This window comes from Berghia stephanieae, chromosome 4 (genome assembly GCF_034508935.2).
Source record: "Berghia stephanieae isolate SIO BIC M18660-M18661 chromosome 4, UCSD_Bste_1.3, whole genome shotgun sequence".
Lineage (NCBI taxonomy): Eukaryota > Metazoa > Mollusca > Gastropoda > Nudibranchia > Aeolidiidae > Berghia > Berghia stephanieae.
Window position 1 is genome coordinate 91,440,036 of NC_088363.1, and position 15,000 is coordinate 91,455,035.

Sequence of the window (15,000 nt, forward strand, 5' to 3'; positions counted from 1 at the left end):
AAAACATTCCTCTTTAACGTCAAATTTAAGACCGGACGTTCCAATCAATATTTTATTTGAATTCTATACCGTTTGTTCGTTGTTAAATCGCTCTTGATTGTGGATTCATGGAATTGGAGCGTTAAATGATTGCTTTTTTAAATTTTATTCCATGCCAAGATTTTATAACGGACATAAGATACCTGTATATGTGACCCATCTTCTCAAAACGGCAATTATACCAGTGCTGGATCTTCAGTTTATAGCCTCAAACATGAAACTTGCAGCCAGTTTCTCTTCGTTATCGTGGTGAATAAATACCATTTCTTTCATTGCTCCACACTTGAAGTTCGCATTCATTAATATATATTTTAATTCACTTTTCGGGTAGTGCTTCATCCCGACATAATACAATTTTTAGACGGTGGGTCACGATGACCATGTATTCAAATTTTAGCCTTAAAACCTGAATGAGAGAATGAAAAAAAATGAAAGAATGAAAGAATGGCTCTGCTCATCAACCAAATTTGTTTTTAAGACGACAGTTACACAGTCTTTTCAATTGCACTCACCCTTTCTAATCTTTGAGGGACCACTGTCACATTTAGTTTGTTATTAGACCAGCAACAATTAAAGTTTTATGTCAAGATGCCTATATCAAAATCGTTTTAAGTCAAGTTAGCAACTTTAAACTTTACACGAGAGAAATAATTCGATCACTTTATTGATAGGCAAATGTGATAAGTTCAGATATATTTCAATGAGGGTCCGAGTGCTAAGGCCATGTGGTGTTACCATTATTTATAATAGCTAATCTGAAACTGTTGAAATAAATAACCTTACACTTGTTGACAAATTTCATTGTAGTAGTTTGTTTCAGGCCATGGTTGAATGGTTGAGATGTAAGACCACTTCAAATTAAAAACAGCAAAAAAACAAAAAAACAAAAACAAAAAACAAAACAAAACAAAAAAAAGCAAACAATTTTTTTTTAAACCCAACTATTTCCAGGTTTATTTTAATGGTTTATGTAAAACGATTCTTATAAATATTGAGTTGTTAAATTGTAGTGTCTATTCGTCTCACTGTATTTCATTTGGTCAATGACCCCACTTTCTCACAATTGTCTTACAGAGGCTTAAAAATAAGGTGGAAGCTTATGTTTGAACAGTCCATGACTTTGTCCTTCCAAATTGACTTGTACTAACTTATAAAAAACAAAAAAAAAAAAAAAAAAAACAAAAAAAAAAAAAAAAAAAAAACAAAAAGAAAAAAAAAACAAACAAAAAAACAAAAACAAACACAAACCTGAAATTGTAAAAAAAAAAATAAAAAAAAAAAGAAGTTTTCAATCCTTTGCACCAAAAATAAACCCGAAAGCTTTCCATGAACAAAATGTCATAAATAGAATTTTTTAAAATATTGTTTAAATTCGATCAATCAAAACATTGAAATGGGGTTATTCAAAACTTCAAAGTGATAATTACCTTATTCCGAAATATAAATCCTGAATACGTCTGCCTTTTTATTGTTGATCAAACAATAACAGTAATTTTTTTAAGCATTTCAAAAATCCACAGCCTTCGCTCATTTGTCATAAGAACGTCATTGATACGAAGGGAGACACTATGTTATTATAATAAATAAAAAAAATAAGTATGATCTATCCATATTTATCTATTCTGTCATCTAGCTGATCACGGGTGAACGCTTTTTATCTTTATGCTTTTGAATAACTCCCCGTTTACTTCAACAATTCGCCGAGACTTAATAAATAATTCATTTTCAAACAAGTTTGTTTAAGATATCGATATCGCAGTACTGATTACACAAACTTTTATATTATATATTTTAGAATACACGGAGTGTTGAAAGTGTTCAGTGTATATAAAGATTTCTGAAGCACTAGAAGTCTTTTCAAACCCATTTACCGTACAGCATTATTTGGTTCGTTCTATTGTATAATGATAGACTGTTGATCGAAAATTCCACGATCGCAATTGTTTAATCCACCTTCGATCAATCAATTAAACCTTTTGAATGCTCTGAACTTCATTCTTAACTTTGAAAGCTCTCCAGGTTACAGCGCTTACGTTCGTCCCCACCCTTAGCCAGCCTCCTTTCCCCCTCCCCGTTTAACCTTTTACATGTGGGGTTCTATTTTACTTCAACCTACAATCATAAAGTGTGTATCACCATTTTCACCAAGAGAGAACAGTAACAGCCGTGCGTCACGGGGTTTCCGGTGAAGCCAAAGTCGCATCGTTTTGATTTATCAGACGTGTTATTACATTCACACGACAAATATATGCTGAGATTAATAATAATTCATAAGAAATTATGTCCCGCCTTTAAAGAGGTAAGCACCCAGTCAATACTTTCTTGCCTATAACCCTTCCCTTTTCCCAGTAGAATGTATTACTTGGGCAATCGAAGCAAAGAGCTATTCTTCTCATGACCTAAAAACGTGTAGGTAAATAAAACAAAAGAAAGCGAAAAATATTTAAATTATTGATTTAGAAAGTTACGCGGACAGATAAAATTACTCCATTAGGCTGTGTATAAATTTGAATTTCAAATCTTCGGCAATGCGGGCCTCGTGATATTGAAGGTTTCAAAATTTTCAAAACTTTTATTTTTACAGGAGCTCATAAAATAATGGAAGAGATGGGGCATGTTTTTATAAAGAGATAGTTCTTCTTCTTCTTCTTCTTCTTCTTCTTCTTCTTCTTCTTCTTCTTCTTCTTCTTCTTCTTCTTCTTCTTCTTCTTCTTCTTCTTCTTCTTCTTCTTCTTCTTCTTCTTCTTCTTCTTCTTCTTCTTCTTCTTCTTCTTCTTGATGATGATGATGATGATGATGTTTATATATGCATGAAAGTAACACAGAACATTTTTAGGTTTTTAAAACCTATTAGCTCTTAAACGATACGATACGATGCAAATAATAATAATAATAATTAATAATAATATAATAATAATAATAATAATAATAATAATAATAATAAATAATAATAAAAATAATAATAATGATAATAATAATAATAATAATAATAATAATAATAAAAATAAATATAATAATAATAAAATAAATAAAAATAATAATAATAATATAATAATAATATAATACAAATAATAATAATAATAATAATAATAAATAATAATAATAATAATAATAATATAATAATAATAATAATAATAATAATAATAATAATAATAATAATGATAATAATAATAATATAATAATAATAAATAATAATAAATAATAATAATAATAATAATAATAATAATAATAATAATAATATAATAATAATAATAATAATAATAATAATAATAATAAAATAACATTGAAAATAATGATAAATAACAAAATAATAATAATAATAATAATAATAATAATAATAATAATAATAATAATAATAATAATAATAAAATAATAATATATATATAATAATAATAATATATATAATAATTAATAATAATATATAATAATTAATAATATATTAATAATAATAATAATAATCATCATCATCATATTATTATTATTATTATTATTATTATTATTATTATTATTATTATTATTATTATTATTATTTATTATTATTATTATATATATATATATTATATTATTGTATTATATTATTATTATTATTGATATTATGATATTATATTATTATTATTGATATATATATATGATGATGATGATGATGATTGATGATGATGATGATGATGATGATGATGATGATGATGATGATTGATATATGATGATGTGATGATGATGATGATGATGATGATATGATGATGTTGATGATGATTAATTATATATGATGATAATGATATTATAATTTTAATATCTATTAGTCTATTATTATTATTATTATATTATTATTATTATTATTATTATTATTATTATTATTTATTATTATTTTATTATTATTATTATTATTATTATTATATTATTATTTATTATTATTATATATCTATCATCATCATCATCATCATCATCATCATCATCATCTTCATCATCATCACCACCACCACCACACACCACCACCATCACCACCACCGCCACCACCACCACGATGATGAGGATACTGTTAGTGATAATTTTATAAATTTTCTTAGCTGTACCCAGCCACTAATAATGGCTGTATAGAAGGAACGAAATTTATGTCACTAGCTCTTCATTATTTTTTTTTTAGACAACCACTTTGGTGATTAGTTATCACTAAATTATGTCAGTCAGACTATTGGGGGATCGTTTAAGGTTACATATAGTTTTCAAGATATTGTGAGTATTTAACCTAACCGCATACATCAAAACATCATTACTAAAGATGTAGTAATGAATGTACCCCTGAGTGCCATTTGTAAGACGATTGTGTATAGTATAAATGTATAGATACAATACACTATTTCGGCAGGGTAAGGGAAAATAAAAAAATTATCCGGAATTTAGTACGGTTTCCGAAAAGTAAAGTGAAAGTAGAAATAATAAACTGAAATTATAAAGGTCGTATATTGCCCGATTTCTGAAGGTATTCTAATAAATTGATTATTCCTCGAACTTCTGACAACTTAGACTATACTTATCTACAAACTTCCTTTCTTTTATTTGCTAGACTTTGACTCAGAAATTGAGGGATGTTTCTAAAAACGTAGAGGCTCGGGAGACCAAGATTTTAGTCTCCCACTCCCAAGCCATATTGAATTGGCCGATTTTGGCAAGGGAGACCAAAAACACAAATTTGTATTTTCCTTGAATACGTTCTCTGAGCTCTTTTGTATAAAAATAGTAAATATTTATTTAGATACATATTTAGGATTTTATTGGAAAAGAAATGAAAATGAAGAAATTCTATTATGAAAAAGTGACAAAATCAGTGCACACTCTTACTCTACTCTTTCTCTTAGTCTTAGTAGTAGTAGTAGCGTTCTGATTTTCTCTTTTACATGGAGTCAGTTAACTTATTTATTTTTCCTCAGATTGAAACAGAAAATGACATCATCAATCAACCTTTTACGGTCATGTGCACAATGTCTTTACTCTTCATCAAAAACTGCACATCAGTTAGCTGGCAGATTGAATGTTTGTAAGAGTTTCCTTCAGAACAGGGTACGGTATTGTAACAACTTTATATAAAATCAGATCTGCCAACTCTCTTCATTTTAAAGGGAAATTCCTGATATTTGTTCTCATCACTTATTTCCCTAATTTCCTGAATTTTGTTATTTTACTATTTCGTGTAAATCACATCATTGTCAACTTCATCATCATCATCATCATCATCATCATCATCATCATCATCATCATCATCATCATCATCCGGTCATCGTTGTCATCACCCTCATCCTCATCAATATTACAACCATCATCAATGTCAAATCTTTATTTAAATCCCAGATTTTTCTTCAATAGAGAATTTTGTTTTTTTAAAAGTTGGCAAGTCGGAATTTTTATTAAATCAAGTATTAATGGTTAATTAATAATGGTTCTAACAACAACTATTAAGTTTATCGCTGACCATAATTTTGTAAGTAAATATCTAATAACATTGTCTTAATTATAGTTTCAGCTTGAGAAGTTCCACTTTAATAAAGATTATACTTATCTTTATGCCCATTTTTACTTTTTTCAATGTGAGGACAGTAAGTATTGACACTCATCAAATATTACTTTGACTGACTATTATTGACAGTAGCACCAGTACTGAGTAAATGAAAATTGCTGGTGGCAGATTTTTGTGAAGAATATATACCACATCATCTCTCACAATTGAAGTCTTACCATAAATCTCTCAGTGCTATGAATTAAAGATTTGTAATTTTTATCTTGATTTTCCCGTGATTTAAACAAGAATTTGAAGTTGAATTTTTTCTTTTTCTTTTGAACCCAGAATCACACAATTATTATGGAGAGAGTTTTCCCTCTTCCATCTGGCAAGGACAGTGGTTTGCCAAAACCCGAGCAATGCAATGAACTCCACAAGATTTTAAGACATGTTGAAATACAACAATATCCATCTGAAATGAAGTGTATTCTCACTGATTTCGTAGAAGGTTTGCAAAGTTTTAGATTTCATTTATAATATGGTCAGCCTGGGATACAATGAGGAAGACGGGAGAGAGAGTGAATTCTTGTTATTGTTATCTTTGAGGATTTCAGTAAACCGTTACCATATTATCCCTATTTACCACACGGAAAATTGCTGCCAAGCACTTTGTTGTGATTTTTATTCATTATCACCATATGCAAATGTTAGAATCAGCTCTATTTCCTGCTGCCATACTTCATTGCTATCATGCACCACACTGTGTGAGTATGAGCTTTTGAATATGAGAACAATTCTCTTTTTGGGAATAACCACACTGCAGCATTTCTTAAATAAAATAATCACATCTTGGTATTTGGGAACGATGTACGGGCCGTGTACATTTTACTGATTTATTTACTAAGTTAGTCTCCATTCCAGGACATCACACATTACCCATAAAACTGATTTGATTGTGATTTTATTTGGCTATTCCCACTTCTACTCTAGCAGTTTCTTTTTTCATTACATATTTTGGACAGTTACAAAAGAGAAGCAAATTTCAAAGGGTGAGGTTAATGGGGTCTGTGCTGTTAATGGGGAAAATATTGTAAATTTATTGGTGATGTACAAAACACTGGCGATTGCTGTTATTCTCATTTTAACAATTACATGATTTGTCTTTTTGAATGCAATTTCTTTCAATCTGAGGTCCACTGAGAAATAAGTTTAAAATAGCAAATACAGATAATTGAAATGTTATATTAAATTATGGCATCACTTTATTGTTAGTTCACATAAGTTTGGCCAATCTAAGTTTCATTTCTTAATTGGGGGAAATATTTTTTAGAAAATTAAGATATATGTTACCAGTGTACCTTTTTTGTTTTTGATATAAACAAATAAAGCTATCAGCTATCAAGTTTGCCTTGAAAAAATGTGTAAGTGATTGCAGCACAGGTCATCATTACAGATGTGATGACCCAGGGTACTTTTCTTTTTTTTTATTTGGCAAAGACATAAGATGTTAAATCATTTTATTACGCATTGCAATGCAGTTTTGTTTGATTCTGTTCTTTATGTATTTCCTTCATAATGACCACTATTATGAGGACAAATCATATAAAATACACCTCGGTTACAACAAAGTTGATGCGACTGGAGGTTTGTTATAAATCAGGTCACTTTTGACATCAATAATTTAAAGAAGGGATATAACCTTTTCAAATCTTAAAGTTGGTAAAAACAAATGGATTAGCCCCTCTCTCTCTCTCTCTCCTGTCCCTAGCACCACTGTTAGTCAATGGCTCATCATTTATTACACTTCTTTTTTTTTTTTTTTTCTTTTTTTTTTTTTTTTTTAATTTTTTTCATGGAGTTGGAATCACAAGAAAGCAAGTTAAAAACGAAAAGGAAGGGCATGTAGCATTTCTGGTGTTCACTACATGGCACTAGGTTACCTGTCCCCGCGGAATTATGCCATTTTTGGGGCAAAATTATGCAAATATTATGCCAAATGAAAGGCAAATTATGCCATTAATTATGCCATAAATTCGACATTATGCAAAAAATTCGACATGTATGCATGTTCTTGTGTGCTTTTGTAACCCCCAAAACCTAATTTTCACAATAAATATTAATTCTTATAGGTTTAAAAGCTACATTAAGTTGTTTCGTTTCATTAAAAACAACTAAAAAGCAGAAATATAAACCAGACTACTTGACAATGTAGAAGTACACTATTTTAAAGAATTAAAAATAGTTATAAATGTTTACCCCGTGCCCCATTAGGTTTATCTGACCACTGCATGCTCTTGCTACTCCCCACCTACCGCCCTGTTTTTAAACGTGTAAAACCAGTAAAGAAAAGTGTACAGATCTGGAATGGAAGTGTGTGTGAAGATTTGCGTGGTTGTTTTGAATGCACTGACTGGAATGTTTTTATCGAATCATGTGATAGTGTGGATGAGCTGAATGACTGTGTGAGTGAGTATTTAAAATTCTGTGAACAGCTAGTGTCTTGTAAAAAAGAAATAAAATATTATCCTAACAACAAGCCTTGGATAACAAAAGATCTAAAACTTTTATTGAACCAAAGAAAACTCTCTATACTAGTGGAAACAAAAAAGATCTGAAAACAAAACAAAAAGAGATAAAGAGGGTAATATCTAGTTGTAGAGATAAGTACAAAAATAAAATTGAAAAATGCTTTTCTTCTGGGGATATAAGGGACACGTGGCGGGGGCTTAAAACTGCTGTGAACTATAATCCAAAGCCCACGATTATATCAGAAGATATCGAAATTGAAACTTTAAATAAATTTTATTTACGTTTCGACACAGCAAACAAATTTGATATTGAAAATGAAAAACATAAATTAGACAGGGCTTTGGAAGATGAAATGACTATTGAGGTCAGTGAAGAGGAAACGAGATTCGTATTTTCGAAACTAAACGAGAGGAAGGCTGCTGGGCCGGATGGATTGAAAGGAAAACTATTAAAAGAATGTGCCCACCAGCTTTCCCCATTTATACACATATTTTTAACTGGTCCCTCCAATGCGTTTCAATCCCTGAAATTTGGAAAACTTCAAAAATTATTCCTGTTCCAAAAAAAGAAAAACTTGAAACTATGAACGATCTCAGACCTGTTGCACTGACTTCAATAGTCATGAAATCTTTAGAAAAACTTGTTCTTGTTAAAATTAGGAATCAGTTTATGCCATTGAGTGATAGTCATCAATTTGCTTACAAACCAGGACGTGGCGTAGAGGATGCCATTTTGCTGTTTACAAACAACATCTACAGGCATCTAGATCACGCTAGGAGCTATTGCAGATTGCTTTTTGCAGATTTTTCTTCAGCGTTCAATACAATGCAACCTCAGTTGGTTGTTCAAAAATTGACTAGTCTGAATTTAAACAAGTATATAATTGCTTGGGTGCTCGAATTTCTTACGGAGAGAGCACAATATGTTCAATTAGGGCAAAACAAATCTTCCTGTATAACTACAAATACTGGTGCTCCTCAAGGTTGTGTATTGTCCCCTGTATTATTCACAATATACACGAATGACTGTAGAAGTCAAAACCTGAGTGTACCTTTAATAAAGTTTGCAGATGACACCGCTCTTCAAGGCCTCATAACAAATGGCAACGAAGTGGCTTATAGGCAAGAAATTGATAGATTTGTGTCTTGGTGTGATGCCCACCACCTAGAGCTTAACATAAGCAAGACAAAGGAGCTAGTGATTGACTTTAGGAGAGTGAAGGAACCGATAGAACCGTTAAAATTAAAGGACCAATTCGTCCAGCGAGTTCCTCACTACAAATACCTTGGTGTAACGATTGATGACAGGCTCAAGTGGGATGAACACTTGAAAATAATTAGGCATAAGATGTGCAGACGTACATATTTTTTATCGAAACTCTCTCAGTTTAGAATAGATAAAACCCTCTGCACATTATTTTATAGAGCAGTAATCGAAAGTGTTTTGTCATTTTGTATAACAGCTTGGGGAGGCAATTGCTTAGCAGTGGAAAGGAACAAAATAAATTCAAATATTAAAAAATCCATTAAACGCTATATAAATGATGTTGACGATGTAGATCTTTTATACGAGAAATTTTGTATAAATAAAATAACTAAAATATTAAATGACCAGTATCATCCACTAAGACCATCAATTATTATGTCAGAAAGAAGTGGTCGCCCTTTCTCTATTTCAACGAAAACAGAGAGACACCGAAAATCTTTTCTGCCGTCCAGTATTAGGCTTTATAACAACAAGCAATAATCATTTTATATAATTATTTCTCATTTTTACTTTTTTAAAATATAAATATTAATTTATTAATTTATTTGTTTTGCAATCTTTTCAATTTTCAATTTATGGTGACAGTTTTAACTATTTTACAGTGTTGAAATTATTCATATTATAAAGCGCAGCTCTGGTTATAGAGCTGCTCCTTTTTTATATATATACATCCTATTTCCATTGTATTTTTATCTTATGTGTAAATTATAACACGTCTGTACAAAAAATTTCCTTTTTGGGATGCAATAAAGTATTATTATTATTATTATTATTATTATTATTATTATTATTATTATTATTAATTATTTTAAACCCTTAGCATGCTACAGAGTAGTGTGTTAAGAATGGGTTAATTTAAAAAATGTCACCTAAAATAGCTAACGTTTACACAGGTCAAATGATTAGGAGAAAAAAACCCAACCAAGATACACATGAATGACAATGATAATTAAAAAGAGACGAAATTCCAACAACAATATTTTATTTTTTACTGTAGTAATAATAATAATAATAATAATAATAATAATAATAATAATAATAATAATAATAATAATAATAATAATAATAATAATAGTTTTAATAGTAGTAGTGGTAGAGGTAATGGTAGTAGTGCTCGTGGCAGTGGTATTAGTCGTTAGTAGTAGTAGTAGTAGTAGTAGTAGTAGTAGTAGTAGTAGTAGTAGTTAGTAGTAGTAGTAGTAGTAGTAGTAGTAGTAGTGGTAGTAGTAGTAGTAGTAGTAATAGTAGCAGTATTAGTAGTAGTAATTGTAGTAGTAGTAGTAGTAATAGTAGTAGCAGAAGTAGTGATAGTCGTAGTAGTAGTAGTAGTAGTAGTAGTAGTAGTAGTAGTAGTAGTAGTAGTAGTAGTAGTAGTAATAGTAGTTCTAGTAATAGTAATAGTAGAAGTAATAGTAGTAGTATTAGTTGTAGTAATAATAGTAGTAGTTATAGTAGTAGTAGAAGTAGTGATAGCAGTTGTAGTGATAGTCGTAGGAGTTGTTGTTGTAGTAGGAGGAGGAGCAGTAGTAGTAGTGGGAATAGTAGTAGGAGTAGTAGTAGTTGTAGTGGGAATTATTTAGCTTTTTGCTGACGGATGCGGAGTTGGATGCGGAAGGCCACAGGATGCGGCCGCATCGGATGCCGATGAGGCCGCATTTTCCTGGAGGGACAGGGTTACGTACACCTATTTTTAAAAATATTGACAGTTAACACTAAAGCTGTATCGGCTCGTGTGTAAAGGTGAGGGGTGTGTGCTTAATAGAGAGAATAAGTTAGATGCTTTGACAGAGGTGCCCCAAAGTCAAATGCTAGTAAATAGTTTATTTCTATTTTTCATTTTTCAGGTATTGGTATTCGTGGAGATGTTGTTAGTGTCAAACGAGACCTTTTTCATCAACAATTGTATCCTGCTAATCTAGCGGTTTATGCATCCCAGAAAATATTGAAGAATTTGAACAAGAGCGTAAAGTAAGCAAGCTTTACATTTTTGCCACATTACTTACCATGGTGAAAAAAAAGAGAAAGGATCACTCTAAACTATTTTAAACTGTTCAAAATTTTATTAATTGTGTGGTGATATATATTTTGGGATTGCAGTACAAATTTATAGTGTTGCCACCTAAGAATATTTTAAGACACTGTGAACAGTGTTCAACTTTACTCATGAAACGAGGATCGCGCTGGATTACAATTTTTTTTTTTATGACACACTTTTTCCCCAAATTTGATTCTTGTGGGTGGATCTTGTTTGGTTTGTTTATTAACACTGACATTTGAAAAAAAAATAAATAAAAGGTTTACATCTCAATTGTTTGTGTGGTTTTTGTTTTACATATTTCACTGTAGTTTTATGATTGTGTATCTATTTAAAATATGATATTTCAGTAAATTTTGAGTCATTCAATATCAAATGGTTTTCATTATTTTTAGGACAAAGGAATTGAAAAGGCAGAATCAAGATTGGGTGTTTTTGCAAGAATGGTATGTATTGGGATTTATATTTATTTTATTAAACTTATTTCAGGAAGTAAATCAAGATTTGAGACATTTTTGTGAAGAATCTTTTTCTTTCTAGTCTATTCATAAATAAAGCAGACATGAACTGAGTAAACGGGTAGTTGACAAGATTCATAATTAATGAAGAACGTTGAAAAAACTAAACCAGAAATTATGGCAAACTCGAATACAATTATTGTTAGTGTACTTTTTGTTGTTGGCATATTGGTATACAGTGGACTCCGGATAAGACGATGCCCAGGGGAACTGAGAAAAAATCAACTTATCCGAAAATCAACTTAACTGGAGTGTAATCAAATGAGCAAAAACGCATGTGAACAAAGCAAACCAAGCTAGAATAAGTATGTCCCTTCATATCGCGCGGTCTCTGTAGTGGTCATCAGAGGTTCCTACCTCCAATAGCCCCAAAGAGGAATCAGAATACATAAAAATCAGAATTTGAGATTAAAAAAGAGGAATCAAATTACTGTTATTGACTATGACATGCTTTGCAACAGAAAATGTAATAGACAATCCAAAAGTACTCAAATGATAAAATATAAAATGTGTAAAAATGTAAAGACTAAGAATAGGGTCAAATAATAATAGAGAACACACAGCTCCTGGCCGTCTCAGAGCAAAGCATTGTATGGATGGATTTAACCTTGTCAGGACCCTCCTCCCTCCCTCCCCCTCCCTCCTCCCCCCCCCCCCCCCCCACACACACACATAATCAAACAAAGGCGCGTGCCGGCACACACACACACACACACAGGTACACAGGGCTAAAATTAAATAGGGAAAGAAGCTGACGTACTCAATAATTTACGATTGAAGCCAACATATATTATTACCAAGGTCATTGACCTCACAAATTGGAGTCACCATAATAATAATAATAATACTTAGGTCAACCCCCCTCCCAAACATATAATATTATCGGACATCAGCAGCATACACTTTGAAGGGACTAATCTCAGACACACAAAATGTGTGTTGATTGACCATAGATGCTGACGAAATAAGCCATAGCTCACTGTTTTTTTCACTAGAGATTTAAAAAATTTTTTTTCCTCCATTGGAAAAGTTAAAAGTGGAATTTTTGCCTTGAATGTGGAATGTAAACCAATTAAGTGAAATAATTCCGCGAAAAGCGGAAGGGTAGGAGCCTCTATGTCAAGGTCATGCTTCTTGTAAATCGTCGAGACAGAAATAGCTGGTATGCCAATTTCCTATGCGATGATTTTCTGTCGCATGCCAGACTTTCCAAATGCATCGAATCTTCCTTTTCCGCAATCTTCCTTTTCCGCGATAGGTTTGCCATTGTAGTTGTAGACTTGACTTGAATTCTTGATAAAATTGATACTAATTAAGAGGGCCATTACATAGGATGGCCTGGGATTAGAACCAAAAAAATCTTGATCTTGAAGTTGCGACAATGTAAAATGTGAGATGGAGAAATTAAAGTTATTCAATACTGCTTATGTACATTGAACACGGACGTCAGGCAAAGCACCTACATCACATCGATGTGCGCCAATCGTCAGCGGATATTCTTAACCACTGAAAATTCTTACTGGTAGCTTTTTTTAACCTATGGAAATACTTGTTTATTTGTGATTTTATTGTAGTCATGAGTGATAAGAACATCGACTTAAGCAACATCGACTTATGTGGAGTTTTTTTTTTTTACTAATGTTATATAGGAAGAAGGGGGAGGGACCAAGAAAAAAAATCGACTTGGGTAAAAATCGACTTAGGCAACGTCGACGTATCCAGAGTGCACTGTAGTACAAAAAGGAAAGAAATTGTGAAAAGCAAAATTATAACTTACGGCAAACTAAATTGTAGATTCTATTGTACAATGAAATAAGTTTTAAAGCTGATTGAATTAAATGGACTTGGTTGGAAATCTATTTATTGTTTTGTTATTCAGACCATGAAGGAGTTAAATCACATGGAGCTGGAGATTCCGATGAACGAAAATCAATCTTGGGAACTTACTAGAACTCACGTTGTGGTTGCGTTCAGAATTCAGGTTAGTTTTATACACATTATCGTTATCATTTCATCAACTAAAATTTTCATTTGCATCTTTCTTTGATAATCAACATATTATTGTCTCATTTTGTTTGCTGTGACATAGTGGTAATGCATCTACACTCCAGCATGGTTCCTTCGAACTCCTCAGGACAAGCAAAAAAGTTTGAGGAAAATGTAGTTCGAGGAAACCATACTTGCCATAATGACTTATGGGGAGGGGGGTGGGGGAGGACAGTGTGGCTCAGGCAGCTGTATGGTCTTTGCTTCCTACACGGAAGATTAGCTAGTTCGAATATCCACTGTGTTATATGATCTTCAACAAGTCACCTTTCCCTCGCTCAATTTGCGGCACTGCGCTGCAACTGCAGCTGACACCTGGGTTATTTCAGTCTTTCCTTGGAATAGACCCTAAGACAAATCTCCTTGATGATGAATTAATGGGACTGTTTATTCTTTATTTACTTTATTGATATGTTATGACATGTTGCAAAGGGTTGGTGTGTGTGTGAGAAAGGGGAGGGGGGGGGGGGGGGGGAAGGTTGCAGTTGCTGCATCACAACATCCATTTAGCCAAACACTAGGAATTCATGGTGCGTGTTATTGAAATTAGAAAGAATGGCGATGTGATAAGAATAAACAGAGAGATTTCGGTTTTGCGAACTGACCATGGAATGTGTGAGTGACTGTGTGTGTATCACATTGTATACAAACACCTGCAGTGTAGATTGATACACACAATACACACATTCGTAACTGTCAGTGTCACAGTAAATCATCAGTGGTTGAAATCACCGGATGCATTTAAAATAAACATTTATTTTGTTTATTGAAAAAAATATAATAAATAAAAACCTTTAATTAATTAATTTTTTATTAACGTTCGCTGTGTGACATTAGTTTGAGAAAACTGTGTTTGAGGTAAAAATTAGTTTGTGGAAGGAATGGAATGAAAATAAAGAATAATAGTGAAAAAATTCGGGACATTTGAATGAGTTCGAGCAAACCGTCTGTTCAAGAGAACTGTGTTTGGAGGAAACCGTGCTGGAGTGTAGATCGTTGTCAAGAGGGTCCAGATAATATTTTTACACAAACGATTGCTTGCTATTATTTAGACATTGCACATTACTATCTACTTAATT

General features: G+C 31.7%; 3 protein-coding genes across 3 annotated transcripts in view; 2 read left to right on the top strand and 1 right to left on the bottom strand.

Moving 5' to 3' along the window:
* LOC144971563 (uncharacterized) overlaps positions 1-1,910 on the bottom strand; it is a 48,065-nt gene extending 46,155 nt beyond the window's left edge. Inside the window, exon 1 of the mRNA XM_078912603.1 lies at positions 1,467-1,910. The gene's annotated coding sequence lies outside the window, so the exon portion shown is untranslated. The remainder of the gene's footprint in view (positions 1-1,466) is intronic.
* LOC144971565 (large ribosomal subunit protein bL9m-like) overlaps positions 1-15,000 on the top strand; it is an 89,068-nt gene that overhangs the window by 51,921 nt on the left and 22,147 nt on the right. The gene's annotated exons all lie outside the window — the stretch shown is intronic.
* LOC144971566 (large ribosomal subunit protein bL9m-like) overlaps positions 4,435-15,000 on the top strand; it is a 16,108-nt gene continuing 5,542 nt past the window's right edge. The window contains 7 exon segments of the mRNA XM_078912608.1: positions 4,435-4,513; positions 4,962-5,091; positions 5,873-6,035; positions 11,167-11,250; positions 11,253-11,290; positions 11,753-11,803; positions 13,755-13,856. Of these exon segments, the coding sequence (XP_078768734.1) occupies positions 4,975-5,091; positions 5,873-6,035; positions 11,167-11,250; positions 11,253-11,290; positions 11,753-11,803; positions 13,755-13,856 (555 nt within the window). The 5' untranslated portion in view covers positions 4,435-4,513; positions 4,962-4,974.